Genomic DNA, 15,046 nt, shown 5'->3' on the forward strand with positions numbered 1-15,046 from the left:
ATCAAGGCCCAAAGACCCAACAAAGAAACTCTGACCTTCTCGCTAAGAGCCTAAAAGAATTTAGACGGAGAAGCAGCTCCTGGAATCTCTATCCTCACCAGAGACGTCTGCCCGTGACACGGGCCACCCGTGGCGGGGAAACAGCAGGGTCTGGAGATCTGGGGCCACCCTGTGTCCCACTGTCTCTGCAGGCGCAGCAAACACTTGTTTACCAACATTCTTCTTTTCCGTCTCCATGTCAACGGCCTTCCTCCCCTCTGAAGTCCCAAGCCACTACCCCAACAGGCTCTTTCGTCTTTAGCTGAAGATGACAGCATTTAAGATGAGGGTCTGGACCATTTTTGTGAGTGACTCCGTTTTCCTGGGTCTCTCCCGTGAGTCCAGGGGATTCAACTTTTGTGTGACTTTCTCCTGTTCATCTTTCTCACGTCCATTTCATCCTTAGACCAGCCAGAAGAGCCTAGAAGGGTAAGGAAAATGTCTTCCTCCCCGACGTGACTTTCTGGAGAAATCGTCTGACCAGACGCCCATCTTCCTTCCATCGTTTAAAATCGAGATGAGCTGTTATCTTTGGGCCGCCCACCCTCCTTCTCCGGTCCACATACCGATGTGTATGGCAAGGACGTTCTGTGCCGTGATGCTTGAATAGAAGCGCACAGTATCCCAAACGCACGACAGCCTCGCTGTGTTTTGTGGGCGAGGTTAGAACCCAGCCAGGGCTTTGCGGTTCTGACGGGGAAATGCGTTCTAGGGCAGGGGTCCCCAACCCCCAGGCCACGGTACTGGTCCGCGTCCTGTTAGGAACCGGGCCGCATAGCAGGAGATAAGCTGCTCCCCATGACTTCATCTGCCGCCACCCATCACTCACCATCGCTCGCATTACCACCTGAAGCCCACCATACACACACACCTTCCGTGGAAAAACTGTCTTCCACAAAACCGGTCCCCGGGGCCAGAAAGGTTGGCGACCGCTGTTCTAGGATCCTGACACCTGACTGGTGAACTTGTACACGGAACCTCTACGTAAACTGGTGACTTGCTGAGTTTCTCTGGGGCAGGGCGGATGGCCAACCTAGCTGGAACTCATCCGGAAAGGCCTGGTATTCTGGGATTTCGGGACCGCACTGAGCCCTTAAGAAGACGTGACACGGTCAATCGTATCTAAGCAAGGGCACTACCATTTTCTACAGCTGTGAATTGGGTTGAAAAGGCAGGAGAAATATATATAAGCCTCTCTCTTCTCTCTCCTCTGCTCCAATGCGCGCACACACACACACACACACACACACACACACACACACACACACACATATATACACCCACCCAGAGGTCATCAGTGAGCTGCTAGGCAACTCATTCTTTGCGTATCTTCTGTAACTGCTCCCACACACCCACCATCAGGATAAGAACCTGCCCTGACGTATTCTCAACTCTGGAGAACAATGCGTCACAAGGTTCCAAGGCAAGCTCACCTCAAGTCTCAGGGGCATCAGATAATGAACAACGCGGGGACATGAGGACAGGACCCAGATGGGGTGAGGAGGGGGGAATGAGGTAACTTTCAGGGTGGAGCAAGTGAGTGGAGTGCGTCAGTCCCGAAAAACAGCGTGGCCGGACACCAGGTGAGTCGGGAAGGAGGCCGGGGTCACAGTCTCTCTTTCCGTCACCCGGGCTCCAGGGGAACTGCAATTTCACCCATGGGTAGGTCGACCGATATAGGAAGCAACTGAGGGTGAAGTGTCTATTATCCGGCTCCCAATTCCTCACACGTCAAGCCATTCTCGGATACCAGCTGGGTGTCCTAGAATTCAACTCAGTTCTGGTACCATGCACCCAGAGTTAGCACCAGACCCCACGGGGTAAAGGGCTCAGTCCCACAAGACCCCAACGGCAAGCGCAGGTGGTCACCTGTGCTTCTGACCGACCGGCTGCAGGTGGAAGGTTGCCATGACCCCTCCTTGGGTTTAATCTGCTAGAATGGCTCACAGAAGTCAGAGGAACATTTACGCACTAGATCACCGGTTTATTACAAGAGGACCTAACTCAGAAACAGCCAGATGGGACCGACGCAGAGGGTGCGATTTGGGGAGGGGGCAGGGGACCCCGACACCCTCTCCAGGCTGCACTCTCCCCAAATCTCTACACGGAAGCTCTCTGAACCCTATCTTTTTGGGGTTTTACAGAGGCTTCATTACATAGGTCTGATTCACTCACTGGCCGTTGGGAAGTGAACTCAACCTCCAGCCCCCCTCCGCTTCCCAAGGTCAGGGTGGGACTGACAGTTCCACCCTCTAATGGTTGGTTCCCCTGGTAACCAGCCCCCAGCCACAGGTGACCGGGGGCTTTCCAAGAGCCACCCCTTTAACCTAACAAAAGACCCCTTTATGGCTCTCAACACTTAGGAAATTTCAAGCGTTTTAGGAACTCTGTGCCAGCAACTGGGAAGAAGACCAAATAAATATTTCTTATGATAAATCACAGTACCACAATCTCAAATGTCACAAACAAGGGATAGAGTGGGGAGAACTATACCGACCGATAAAGATGGATGAAGATGTTTGTTCCACAAATATCTAATGAAATCAAACAAAACTTCAACAAACCATCATACCTAAGAAAGCCACTGTACATTAAGCGGATAAGTCATTTCTACCTATGTAGATCACACGCAAAAGTGATCTGTCATCAGCGTGCTTAAGAAGCAATAGTTTTCAAATAAAGGCACCCATAACAAATAGAAATTATGGCTATAAAACAAACACAAATCCTGAGGGCCCTGATGCCACTTTCCTTCTCCAAATCACCAAAATCAAATAACTATCGAAAGGAAGAAAAAAAATTCCTCCGATACATCTTTGCTTCAAAGCTCTACCAGTTAAGAGGTTTCTTATATGGAAAGAATTTGTAAAGAGCTGGGTATTATTAATGATCAGAACTAAGCAAATATTCAAACGGTTCCTGACACCACGATTCCAAAAACAGTTACGGCCATCGCTTGGTGCCTGTGGCTGATAGGAGGGGGTCCATGTGACCTCAGAGGAATTAAACTCTTGAGTTCAGAAAATCAGAAACAGGATAAACTGCATCAGCCAATCTGTTCATCCCGCCATTCTCATCAGCTGCAGGACACTGTCTTTTGCACCGAGTCTATAAAAAAAATAAGAGTTTGAGGGCAGAAAGCAAGGTTTATCACATCGCTACGAGAAAAGCACGCATGTAGTGGATCTCAAAGGCATGGGACCCACGGTTAGCACCGCCGAGCAACATCTCCAATAACTCATGATCACCCGTTTTTATTGACCTCACCGCCCACTGGTTTTCTCTTTGTTTAGTGGATACATGCGGACAAGGACCCACTTCGGGGACTTCCCTGGCGATTGGGTGGTTGAGACTTCGCCTTCCAATGCAGGGGGTGCGGGTTCGAGCCCTGGTCGGAGAACTAAGATCCCACATGCCTCGCAGCCAAAACACCAAACACATAAAGCAGAAGCAATACTGTCACAAATTCAATAAAGACTTAAAAAATGGTCCACAGCAAAAAAACAAACAAACAAACAAAAAACAAAGAAGGACCCACTTCAATGTCCTGTCTTGGACACACTGGAAAGGGCATCTCCCGTTTGGACTGTCATGAGCCTGTGGGAAGCAGAGGAACCGCCTCTAAACACCGAACACAGAAGGGGGGTGTGTCCCAGCAAGATGGGAAGGGTTGGCCAGGTGTATCTGTGGTCGAAGGAGGCTGGGGACAGACACACAGGGAAGTTGGAAACTGAGGCACCACACACCCTGGAGCTGTGGGCACACCATAGAGAGTCTGCATTTTGTCGAGGGCAGGAAGGAAAGTCACTGATGGGATGGGAAAGCAAAGGATGACAGTTAGGTTTTCATGTCAGAAAGAAGCCCCAGTCTCCAATCAAGAGTGGATGAGCCCTGGGGAGGTGACTGAGATGAAAGAGAGGGGACCCAGAGGAACCAAGGCGGACGGACTTTGGAGATGTGATTTAGAAGAGGAAAGGGCAGGTCTGGAAAAGACGAAAACTCCAACTCGAAAAGATACATGCACCCCTGTGTTCACAGCAGCACTACTTACAACAGCCAAGACATGGAAGCAACCGAAGTGTCCAGCGACAGAGGAATGGATAAAGAAGATGTGGTACATATACACAATGGAATACCACTGAGCCACGAAAAAGAATGAAACAATCCCACTTGCAGCAGCATGGATGGACCTGGGGATGATCATACTACGTGAAGTCAGTCAGACAGAGAAAGACAAACGTTATACAATACCCCTCATATGTGAAATCTAAAAAGTGATAGAAATGAATCTATATACAAAACAGAAACAGACTCACAGACACAGAAGCATGGGTGGACCTAGAGATGATCATATTGAGTGAAGTAAGCCAGACAGAGAAAGACAAATACCATATGATATCACTTATATGCGGAATCTAAAATATGATACAAACGAACTCAATTACACAACAGAAATAGACTCACAGACACAGGAAACAAACTTACGGTTACCAAAGGGGAAGCGGGGGGAGGGATTAAAAACTAGGGGTTTGGGATTAACAGATACACACTACTATATATAAAATAACCAACAAGGACCTACTGTACAGCACAGGGGACTGTACTCAATATCTTATAATAATCTATAATGGAAAAGAATAGGAAAAAGTTTTATATAAATATATAAAACTGAATCACTTTGCTGTACACATGAAACGAGCACAATATTGTAAATCAACTATAGTTCAAAGAAATAAAAAAAAAAAAAGGAAGAGAAAAGGGCAGAAGCCCTGGTTAGAGTGAACACGGAAGCAAAGAAAAAGAAATCAAAAACAGTCCCCGGGGGTGGGGGGGGGGACCCAGGAGCTGGAAGGGCCATTTGGGGGGGAGTCCAAAGGAGGAACTGATTGGAGGTGTGGGGCAAAGAGGAAGCTCAAGAATTCCTTTCCAACAGGAAGACCCTGAACTGCCTGCAGAGACATCTGGGCAGAAGGGACCAGGCGCCCGTTGGGTGGATGAGTCTAGCTTGGAAGGAGCAGGTGTGAGTGAGAAGCTGAGCCTAGGAGTCTGGAGTGTCTAGTGTGCAGCAAGCGTGACCACAGTGCATGATTTCGGGAGCACGTGCACACAATCACGCACGTCCATCCCCTATACCACGTCCGCTCCCTGGTCCTCCCACCTCTACGTTGCATGGCCCAGCTTCTCTCCAAGGAAAAGCTAAGAGACCTCCCTCCCTTTCCGTACGCCCTCACCCCTGCCCTGCCTCCTGGAACGCGTCCACCCAAAATGCCCAGGAGGGATCTCTATGAAGCAGAGTTAAAAACAGTGAGAGGCAAAAAAAATGTGTACAATATGCTGTAAGGATGCCACACTCTGTGTGTGTGTGTGCGTGCACGCTCGGAGCTCTTTAAGCACAGGGAGGAGGAAAGAAGGCATCATACCAAACTGTCAACGTGGTGACCTGGTGATGACGGAGGGACAAAGGAAGAAAGAAAAGGGAATGAGGCAAGCTGAGGAAAAAAAAAAAAGAAAAGCAGAGAAGGGAAGAGAAAATGCTTAAGCACTCTCCACGGGCAGGAAAGAGAATGAGATGTCGAAAACGCACTCAAGGAGTTGAAGCAGGGACTCAGACGTCTGTACACCTGTGTTCACAGCAGCATTACAACAGCCAAGAGGTGGAAGCAACCCAAGTGTCCATGGATGGATGATGGATATAAACAAAGGTGTTCCATTCACACAATGGAATATTACTCAGCCATGAAAAAGGAAGGAAATCGTGATACAGGCTACAATGTGGATGAACCTTGAGAACGTGATGCTCGGTGAGAGAAGCCAGACCCAAAAGGACACACAGTGTGACTCCACTCAGAGGAGGTCCCTAGAGTTGTCACACGCATCAGAAAGTAGATGGTGGGGCTGGGGGAGGGGGAGGGGCACGCAGTGTTTCATGGGCGCCATGAGTTCCAATTTTGCAAGATGAAAAGGTTCTGAAGATGATGGTTGGGATGGTTGCACAATGTGGATGGACTTAATGTCACTGAATTATACACTTAAAAATGGTCAAGATGGCAGATGAATGGATAAAGAAGATGTGGCACATGTATACAATGGAATATTACTCAGCCATAAAAAGAAATGAAATTGAGTTATTTGTAGTGAGGTGGATGGACCTGGAGTCATACAGAGTGAAGTAAGTCAGAAAGAGAAGAACAAATACCATATGCTAACACATATATATGGAATACAAAAAAAAAAAATGTCATGAAGAACCTAGGGGCAGGACGGGAATAAAGACACAGACCTACTAGAGAATGGACTTGAGGACACGGGGAGGGGGAAAGGTAAGCTGGGACAAAGTGAGAGAGTGGCATGGACATATATACACTACCAAATGTAAAATAGATAGTGGGAAGCAGCCGCATAGCAAAGGGAGATCAGTTCAGTGCTTTATGTCTACCTAGAGGGGTGGGATAGGGAGGGTGGGAGAAAGGGAGACGCAAGAGGGAGGAGATACGGGGACGTATGTATATGTATAGCTGATTCACTTTGTTATAAAGCAGAAACTAACCCACCATTGTAAAGCAATTATACTCCGATAAAGACGTTAAAAAAAAAGTCAAGATGGTAAATTTTATGTGAGGTACATTTTACCACGATTAAAAAATTAAAATTGAAAAAATGTATTCGAGAGAACATATTAATCAATTATTCCATAAACAGAAAAAAAAAAAAAAGTGGCCGTCGTTGAGAATGACTAGGAACACAGCGGCAGAGACGTCAGCTCTGAGCTCAAAGCAGCACTTTCCACCTTTGATTACTGTCTTTTATTTGCAAAGTCTGCAGTGAGCACCTCCCCTATGGCATTTTAATTAACTTAAAAGTCAGCCTCATTTAGCTGGAGACACCTAACTTTAAAGTTGGTCACTATTTCTCCAGATGCTGCGGTAAAGCTGGACTTCTGCCATTAAAAGGAGAAAATGGAAAGCCACTCATGTCATCCTTTGTTGAGCCCCATCGCCCCGCGCAATCTGAGGTTCTGGAACATCCCTTCCAGTTTCCGAACCGGCTCCATGGTAACCAGCGCCCCCCTGCCCGCCCCGCCGAGGTGACCTGAGCTTGTTTCGCTGTCCCCCACCCCAGGGTCCCCCTGTTGTGGTCCCCAAGGGTCCCAACACTTGGTGGCTCCATCTGATGTCTTCCCAAGGACGACCGCTCGCTCACTCTCTCTTCTGAGACAGCTCCCTGGAAATTGCCCCACCTGGAACGCTCTCTCTCCCGTCCAACTTCCCAGGCATGTGCCAGGCCAGTACACCGCTGTGGAAGGCGGCGAGGGGGTGACCTCGTGCTCCGTCCTCGCACCCCAGTCCCCAGCTGAACGCACAGGGAAGCACACCCTCCGAGGTACCCAGGGCGCAATGTGTCCATCTAACCTCCCCAGAGGTGCCCTGGGGGCCCGTTCCCATCTCCTCCTCCTCCTCCTCTGAGTTACACATCAGCATCAATGCTGGAGCTCCCACCCAAGCCCAGCCTTGCGTCCACGCTGGACTCCGATTCCTCCCCATGTCCCAGCCTCTTGGCTGACCCGTGGCCCCTGACCAAGAATTCCCCCCACCTGTCAGCCAACAAGTGCCTTCTCCTCCTGCGAGATTCTGCTGCAGCATCCTGTGCAGCTTAGGACCTCCCGCCCCGAAGGGCTGACGATTCCGTCCCTGCCAACCACGCTGGGATCTCCCAGAGCCTCATCGGGAACTTCAGTTTCCCTCCATCAGGAGAACCCAAACCTCCCTGTTATAAGCGTCCACCTTGCCCCACCCCCCAAAATGCAAAATGGACATGTCATTACGTTTGAACAAACAACAGAACAAGGAATTGGGAAGTGGCTGTGCTCCTTCTGTCACAGCTGTTCCTTGCAGGCGATGCTGAAAGAGGAAGGAGAGCTACTTCTGGACTTTTGCTTCTGAAACTCAAGTGCAGAGGGGTCCAGGGAACTCAGAACAGGGTGTTCTTTCCTCCTGAAGTGTCAGAAGAGCCAAGGAACAGTTTTACTAACTACCCGTCCCTGTGCCAACGGAGATGCACACCAGACTCAAGTCTGTGGGCAGGAGAAAGACCTTTCCCTTAGGCTATGGGCTCGTCCTCTCCAGACTAAGACCCAAGTCCTCTACGTGGAGATCCAAGCTGTCATTTGGCCAATAATGAGAAGGATGTGCCCCGTGAGTGATGGACCTGTGAGTTCTTTCATACCCAGACCTGTAGGGGAAAGCCAGTGGAACCCGGCTGGCTAGCTGGGTCTTCTACTGCACGATGAGTGACATGGCACTGTGACTGTCACTGAGTCCAAAGGTTCATCACCAAGGCTAAATGATGCAACTCCAAGTGCAGGGGCTGGGACGGGAAAGTGAGAATGGACCCACACCCACCTAATCTCTCTGTGTGCGTCCGTCACAGGCGTTATCAACCAACCAGCCACCCGTCATTCCACGCATCCATCCGTCAACCTATCTAATCTATCTGTCTACCATCTGTGTATCCACCCATCCATCCATCCACCCACCCACCCACCCATCCATCCACCCATCCATCCGTCAACCTATCTAATCTATTTGTCTACCATCTGTGTATCCACCCATCCATCCACCCACCCACCCATCCATCCATCCATCCATCCGTCAACCTATCTAATCTATATGTCTACCATCTGTGTATCCACCCATCCATCCACCCATCCATCCATAATACCTACCTATCAATCTATTTGTCTACCATCTGTGTATCCACCCATCCATCCATCCAACCACCCACCCATCCATCCACCCACCCACCCACCCATCCATCCATCCATCCGTCAACCTATCTAATCTGTCTACCATCTGTGTATCCACCCATCCATCCACCCATCCATCCACTCATCCATCCATAATACCTACCTATCAATCTATTTGTCTCACTATTTCTATATCACCTGCCTATTCATCCTGTCTTCCTTTCTTCCTTCCATCCATCCATCCACGCATTCTATCTATCTGTCTGTCTGTCTGTCTGTCTGTCTGTCTGTCTGTCTATCTAGGCAGTGGTCTGTAATCAGGACTATTTCACTCCCCGGGACATTTTCTGTCATCACACCAGGGAGGGAGTGCTCCTGGCATTGAGTGGGTAGATACCAGGGATGCCGTTAAACCTCCTCTACTGCACAGAAGAGCCGCCGCCACAAAGAATTTCCTGTCCCCAATGTCCGTGGTGCCCAGGTGAGAACCCCTTGTCCTGGATCCCACCAACTCTAAGATGCCAGCAATTTCTGTACGCACAGAGGGCGGGGAGCAGACACAGGGTCATGGTCTAGGGGCAGGACACAAGCCTTCCTCCCCGGGAAATCTTGACTGTGTCACAATCCTTCTACACCGAGTTTGTCAGCTCTTCTAAAATTATCTCTACGCTGGCTGAACTGGCCTTCAGGATGGCTTTATCCCAGAACAGAATGCATTCTCTGATGTGTATGCAATGAACGTCCTGGCCGACTTTCAAAAACGCAACCAGTAGCACTTCAATTACCGAACGCTGATAACACCGTGGGCGAACTTGATAAGTCGTTCAGGTGGAAGTTGAAACTTGAGTCTTTGTCCGGCGTGATACCCGGCATCATCGGTGTTCCACGTGGCTTCATGTGAATGCAAGTATGGCTCACTCAACGCTTCTGGACAGTATGAGAGGCAGATGTTGGGAGAAGCAACTCACTTCCAAGAGAAACTGCACAGCTGGGGGGATTCGATACCTGCTTCCCTCGTGGTCTCTTCCCACTAAATCCGGTGCTCTATCCAGCGGCCCTGGGCACCCTACTCCCCCCGTTCGCGGGGCTGGTCAGATACAGCACTCTCCCCCTGCTACGTGTGGGGCACCTCTAGAGTCTGCTGACCCTGGATCAATTCAATCCCGGTTTTCAAACACCGCCGGGTCCCTCAGGTGACAACGCACAGAAAACTTCCAAAGGCTACAAGTACTTTATAATAAGACCCCCGTGCACTGAAAGACCTGCACTTAGCAAGTCACTAAGTAGTAGTGTCCACCCCAAAATCTATATGCTGAAGTCCTAACCGCCAGGACCTCAGCATGGGGCTGGATTTAGAGATGGCGTCTTTAAAAAGGGGATGAAGGTGAAATGAGGTCACTAGGGTGGGTCCTGATCCTGTAGGACTGGGGTCCTTATAGGAAGACGAGGCCAGGACGCAGACACGCAGAGGGACAGCCTTGTGGACTAAAGGACCAGGAAAAATTCCTGCCTCTTGGCCACAGCACAGCTGGACCTGACATATAAAAAGACCACATTCAGGTGTGCCTGCACCCAGTGGGCTGTATGGCAACAGGAATATCAAGGTAGCAAAGAGCCTGTCAGATTGTGGAGCTACCACAGTGCAGAGAGATCACACTCTTTAAAAGAGAAAACCCGATTTAGATAATAACCTGGGGTCAAACTCCAACCCACTGAAACTAGGGCTTACAGCCTTGGTGATGGAAACAATTTAGGTACTTATCCAAAAGCAAGGAACATCGGAATACAGAATCTGTGTCCCTCTGGACTCGGCAATCTACCCTACCTGATGAGGAAACCGCCTGATTAGCTGTCAGAGTAAAGGAAGCGGAGTTATCTGACTAAAGCTCTGTTTTTCATGCTCCTCCTTTTCCCTATTCCCTTTTAACTTCCCAAAGCTCAAGGATTCTATCCTGGGGACTCCTCTGACGTAGTTAGAAAGCATCTCCAGAGCCCATCACCTAGGCTGGTCCCCACTCCAGGAGACGACGGGGTGTGTGTTACTTTGCTGGGGCTGCCGTAACAAAAGACCACAAACTGGGTGGCTTAAACAACAGAAATGCATCCTCTCGTAGTTCTGGAGGCTAAAAGTCCAAGATCAGGGTGTTGGTGGGGGTGGTTCCTTCTAGAATCTCCAGGGAAGGATCCATCCTAGCTTCTTCTATAGCTTCTGGTGGTTGCCAGCAATCCCTGGGGTTCCTCAGCTTGTGGCCGCATCACCCCCAATCTCCACCTCTGTCTTCACGTGGCCTTCTCCTCTCTGTGTGTCTTTGTGTGTCTTCTCCGCTTGTTACAAGGACACCCATCACATCGGATGGAGAACCCGCCTTACTCCTATAGGACCTCGACCTACATCTTGATTACACCTACAAAGAAAGACCCAACTTCCAAATAAGGTCACATTCACAGGTACTGGGGGTCAGGACATCAACGTATCTTTTGTGGGGGGGGGGGCGGGGAATGACACATAATTCAACCCACAACAAGGTGGAGTTCCCAGAATTGGAAGCCATCCCCCGAGATTCCCTAATGTTTCCAGGGGGACGTGCCTGAACCCAGAAAATATGCAATGAGGTGAACTCAGCGTCCCCGCCAGGTGCTCGGCGACACGCCTGCCGCCCACGCACAGCCCTGGAAAGCGCCTCTCCCACTGGCTTCTCCCCTCTTCTCCAAACTTGTGTCTTCTCAACACCAGTGTCTCACACTTTCCGTTTTCACCATCAATTCCATCGGCTTTTCTTCCGTGTTCTCCTAATTTCACTGCAGACACATAACAGATCACGCCACTCGGTTTCCAGAGCAAACCGGAACCCAGCGGCCAGGTGCCCCATCTTCCTGGGAAAACTCAGACACAAAGCACCCTCGGGGACACACCCTGGGGTTCTGGCTGGAGACTTCCTGTATTTGGTAAAAGCCCAAGACCGTTCTCCTAAATCACGTGAGAATGACTTGGCAACAGATAAAGGAGTCCACATCTCCTTTATAAAATGTGTACTGAAAACCCTAGCGAACTGAAGTCTTTACCCAGAATCACTATTTCAGTTTCTAGAAGAGACACCAGAAGTAGAAGCTTTTCTTCTTTCCAGAAGAAGATGTGCACGCATGTGATTTTCTACCCATCTTCCCACCACTTCCCAGTGAAGAGGAGACTCAGAGCTGAACGGGGAGGGGAGGTGACTCTGCTGCACCCGCTGGCTTTTTTGTGTTTCGATTTTAATGACCCAACAGCATGAGACTCTACTGACCTGTCCACACGGGCCCAACACGGCCTTCGCGCTTCATAAAAGGAAAGTAAGACAAGAAGTCAGCTGCTTCCCTTCTGTCACCCACCAAACATGCCACCCGTCCCTGCTCCCGAGTGGCACGCTGTTTCGGGCCCTGGGGACATTGCTCCGGTGGCTGTGAGTTGACAGGTGTTATCTCCCTGCCCTGGGGCACATGCAAGATGCTCCAGGAGCAGGGTGGAGGCGCCTGTCTCTGTGTACAGGCAGGTGTATCGCAGAAGAAAGGCAGGTGCGGGTGAGGTGGGAGAGGCTGGTGGGGGGAGAGGCAGATGAAGGAGGCATCACAGGGGGGCAGGTGGCCCTGGGGTGACAACATGGATGGCACCTCCCACCTTCTACTGCAGGTCACTTTCCTGGGATGACGGAGGGAAGAGCGTCTGAAAAGAGATGGAGCCAGAGGCAGAGCCAGGGGCAAAGCCAGAGCCCGGGGTGAGCCACTTCTAGGACACTGAGCCCCTGGGGTCATTCCCTGCGGATTTGTCAGCAGAGACGCAGATCATGGAGGGATCACCACGGCTGTAGTTAAAGCAAAGAAGGCCTTGAAAGAGGCAAGTCTGGGAGGCCAAGAACAGCTGGGTACTCAGGCCAGAGAGGGGGGCCCGCACCAGGCTGGGCTGGGAGGGGTCGGGGGCTGAGAAGGGGCGTGAGGAAGGCGGCGGAGGAGGTGGGAAGCGGCGGAAGGCCCCCGGGGATGGGGCCGGAGAGCCCTCTGCGGACGCCCACACCTGTGGCCCCTGAGTGGGAAACGGCCTTACCCTCGGCCAGCAAAGAGTGTGGCAGAGAGAGGGATCCATTCGGTCCATATTGGGCACCTTCCACTGGAAGGTTCTATGAGGCATCTACATGGGGACACTGAACGGTCAACGAGAAACCCAAGAAAGGATGCGAGTGAGTAGAGGTGAGCCGGTGACTGAGGTCCCAGGAGAACCCACTGGTCAGGCTGCCCAGGGAGCTGGGGCCGGGAGGAGGGGACAGAGCCTGTGGCGGGGCCGCAGGTGCCCCCGGGGCCGCGCGGCTGGTGCAGGGGGGCGGAGCCCGGCGTCCCACCCCGGGCAGGCACTTGTGCGAACGGCGCCCTTCTCCGCGAGACCGGGAGCTGAGATGTCGCCGGCCAGTGTGACCCGCTGTGACCGCACTGCATCCCACGTCCCGCGGGAACACCCACCCGGGGTCCGGGAGCAGGGGACTCACAGCTTGACCAGGAAGGAGTGGCTGACTTCCCTCAGCACGGACTTCTCGTTGTGCACGTGCTGTTCCTGCTTCAGGCGGATGACATCCGGGATGCGCATGACCTTCAGGGCGAAGAAGCGGGTGCTTCTCTTCTCGCGGACCAGCTGCACGCGGCCGAACGTCCCTGTACCTGCGGTGGGGAGAGGCGGCGTCAGCGCCCACGGCCCCCAGCACGGGGGACCAGCGCCCCGGCGGCTCGGGCACCGCAGCACCGGGCGATGCACCTGGAGCGCGGGCTGGGGCACAGGCGCCTGTCTGGAACGGTCAGTTGCATTGATACACACACAGGGTCGCTTGCCCCCGAATTGTTCTTTAATAGGGGCGACTGGCCATCCTTTCTGCAAGTGAGTCATGCCAGAGAAAACACACACACAGGGAAAGGCAGAACGGAAAAGGTTGCTAAGTACATTCCTTCAATGTGTCTTTTTCTTCAGGTTTTCTAAATCAAGACAAGACAGAGAAAATAAACTTACGGTTACCAGAGGGGAGAGCAGGGAGTGGGGAGAGATAAATTAGGAGTTTGGGATTAGCAGAGACGCACTACTATATATAAAACAGGTGAACAACAAGGACCTACTGTATAGCACGGGGAAGTCTACTCAACATCTTATAATAACCTATGATAGGAAAGAATCTGAAAAAGAATAGATATGCATATATATAACCGAATCACTTTGCTGTGCCCCTGAAGCTAACACAACATTGTGAATTAACTATACTTCAATTTAAAAAATTGGATTAAAAAAAAAAATCAGAAGATAACTCTTTCCATGAAAAACTTGTGAGTATCCCTGCCAGGTTCCTATTTAACCCACAAAGCACTGTATGAGAGGCTAATAAACTCTAAACTGTAGTACACGTGTTGGTGATTACCACCAGTCCTGTTAAAAAAAAAAAAAAAAAAAGGCTAATTGTAATACAGCCCTGCTCACAAGCTTCTTCCTTTAACCCACTGATGCCAGCTAAACGCACTTAGTGTTTCTGTTAAAACTTGCCAAGGGTTAGAATCAAGTGATGCAGATACTAACAGATTAAAAGTGCAACCACTACAAACATGAAAGGAAATCAACAGTATAAATATAAAAGGAAATCAAACCCTCTTTTGTACCGTGCTGTGACACTGTCAACCCAATGTCTGTTCTTCCTCCTCCTCCTCGGTCCCCCTCCAGCCCCTCCTCATCCCCTGAGCCTCACTGTGGGGTGGGGTCCAGCCGCTACCCCTCCCCCAGGCCGGCAATCACTTACAGGACCTCTGAGATTAAAGATCCAAAGGAATTTTATCTACGGCCAGAGAAAAGGTAAAGTTGGGGGCAGAAAAATGACATCTGTATGTGTGAACCTCTGGAAGCTTATCCAAGACGGCTGTCCTTTCTGCATGTTTATCGAAGAAATAACGCAGAGGAAGGGCGCTCCCAGGGGAAGAAGGTATGGAAAACGGCCAACGAATTGGGGCTCCCTGGCTGGAAAAATGGTAATCAACATGATGAGAAAGCAGGAAAAAAGGAATTCAAGGATGGCTCGAAGAGGAAGAAGACCTTCAACACAACCATAAAGCCACCTTCTCCTCTTTCATAGAGTTGGGAATGCCATTTATGGCACATGGTAACATGGAGAGGAAAACAAAGTTATACCTAAGCAGTACATTTGCGGGGAGGGCATCTTCTACAAATTAAAATTCTCAAGCTGCAAAATAAGTAAGTACATCTACTGG

The 15,046-nt window shown here is 50.5% G+C and overlaps 1 protein-coding gene across 1 annotated transcript in view; it reads right to left on the reverse strand.

The window, feature by feature from the left end:
• The window catches only part of LOC309653441 (cAMP-dependent protein kinase catalytic subunit PRKX), an 86,835-nt gene that overhangs the window by 39,509 nt on the left and 32,280 nt on the right, over positions 1-15,046 (reverse strand). Inside the window, exon 2 of the mRNA XM_082448136.1 lies at positions 13,297-13,465. Within this exon, the coding sequence (XP_082304262.1) occupies positions 13,297-13,465 (169 nt within the window). The remainder of the gene's footprint in view (positions 1-13,296; positions 13,466-15,046) is intronic.

Source organism: Balaenoptera physalus (assembly GCF_965194825.1).
Source record: "Balaenoptera physalus genome assembly, chromosome: Y".
NCBI classification, from domain to species: domain Eukaryota; kingdom Metazoa; phylum Chordata; class Mammalia; order Artiodactyla; family Balaenopteridae; genus Balaenoptera; species Balaenoptera physalus.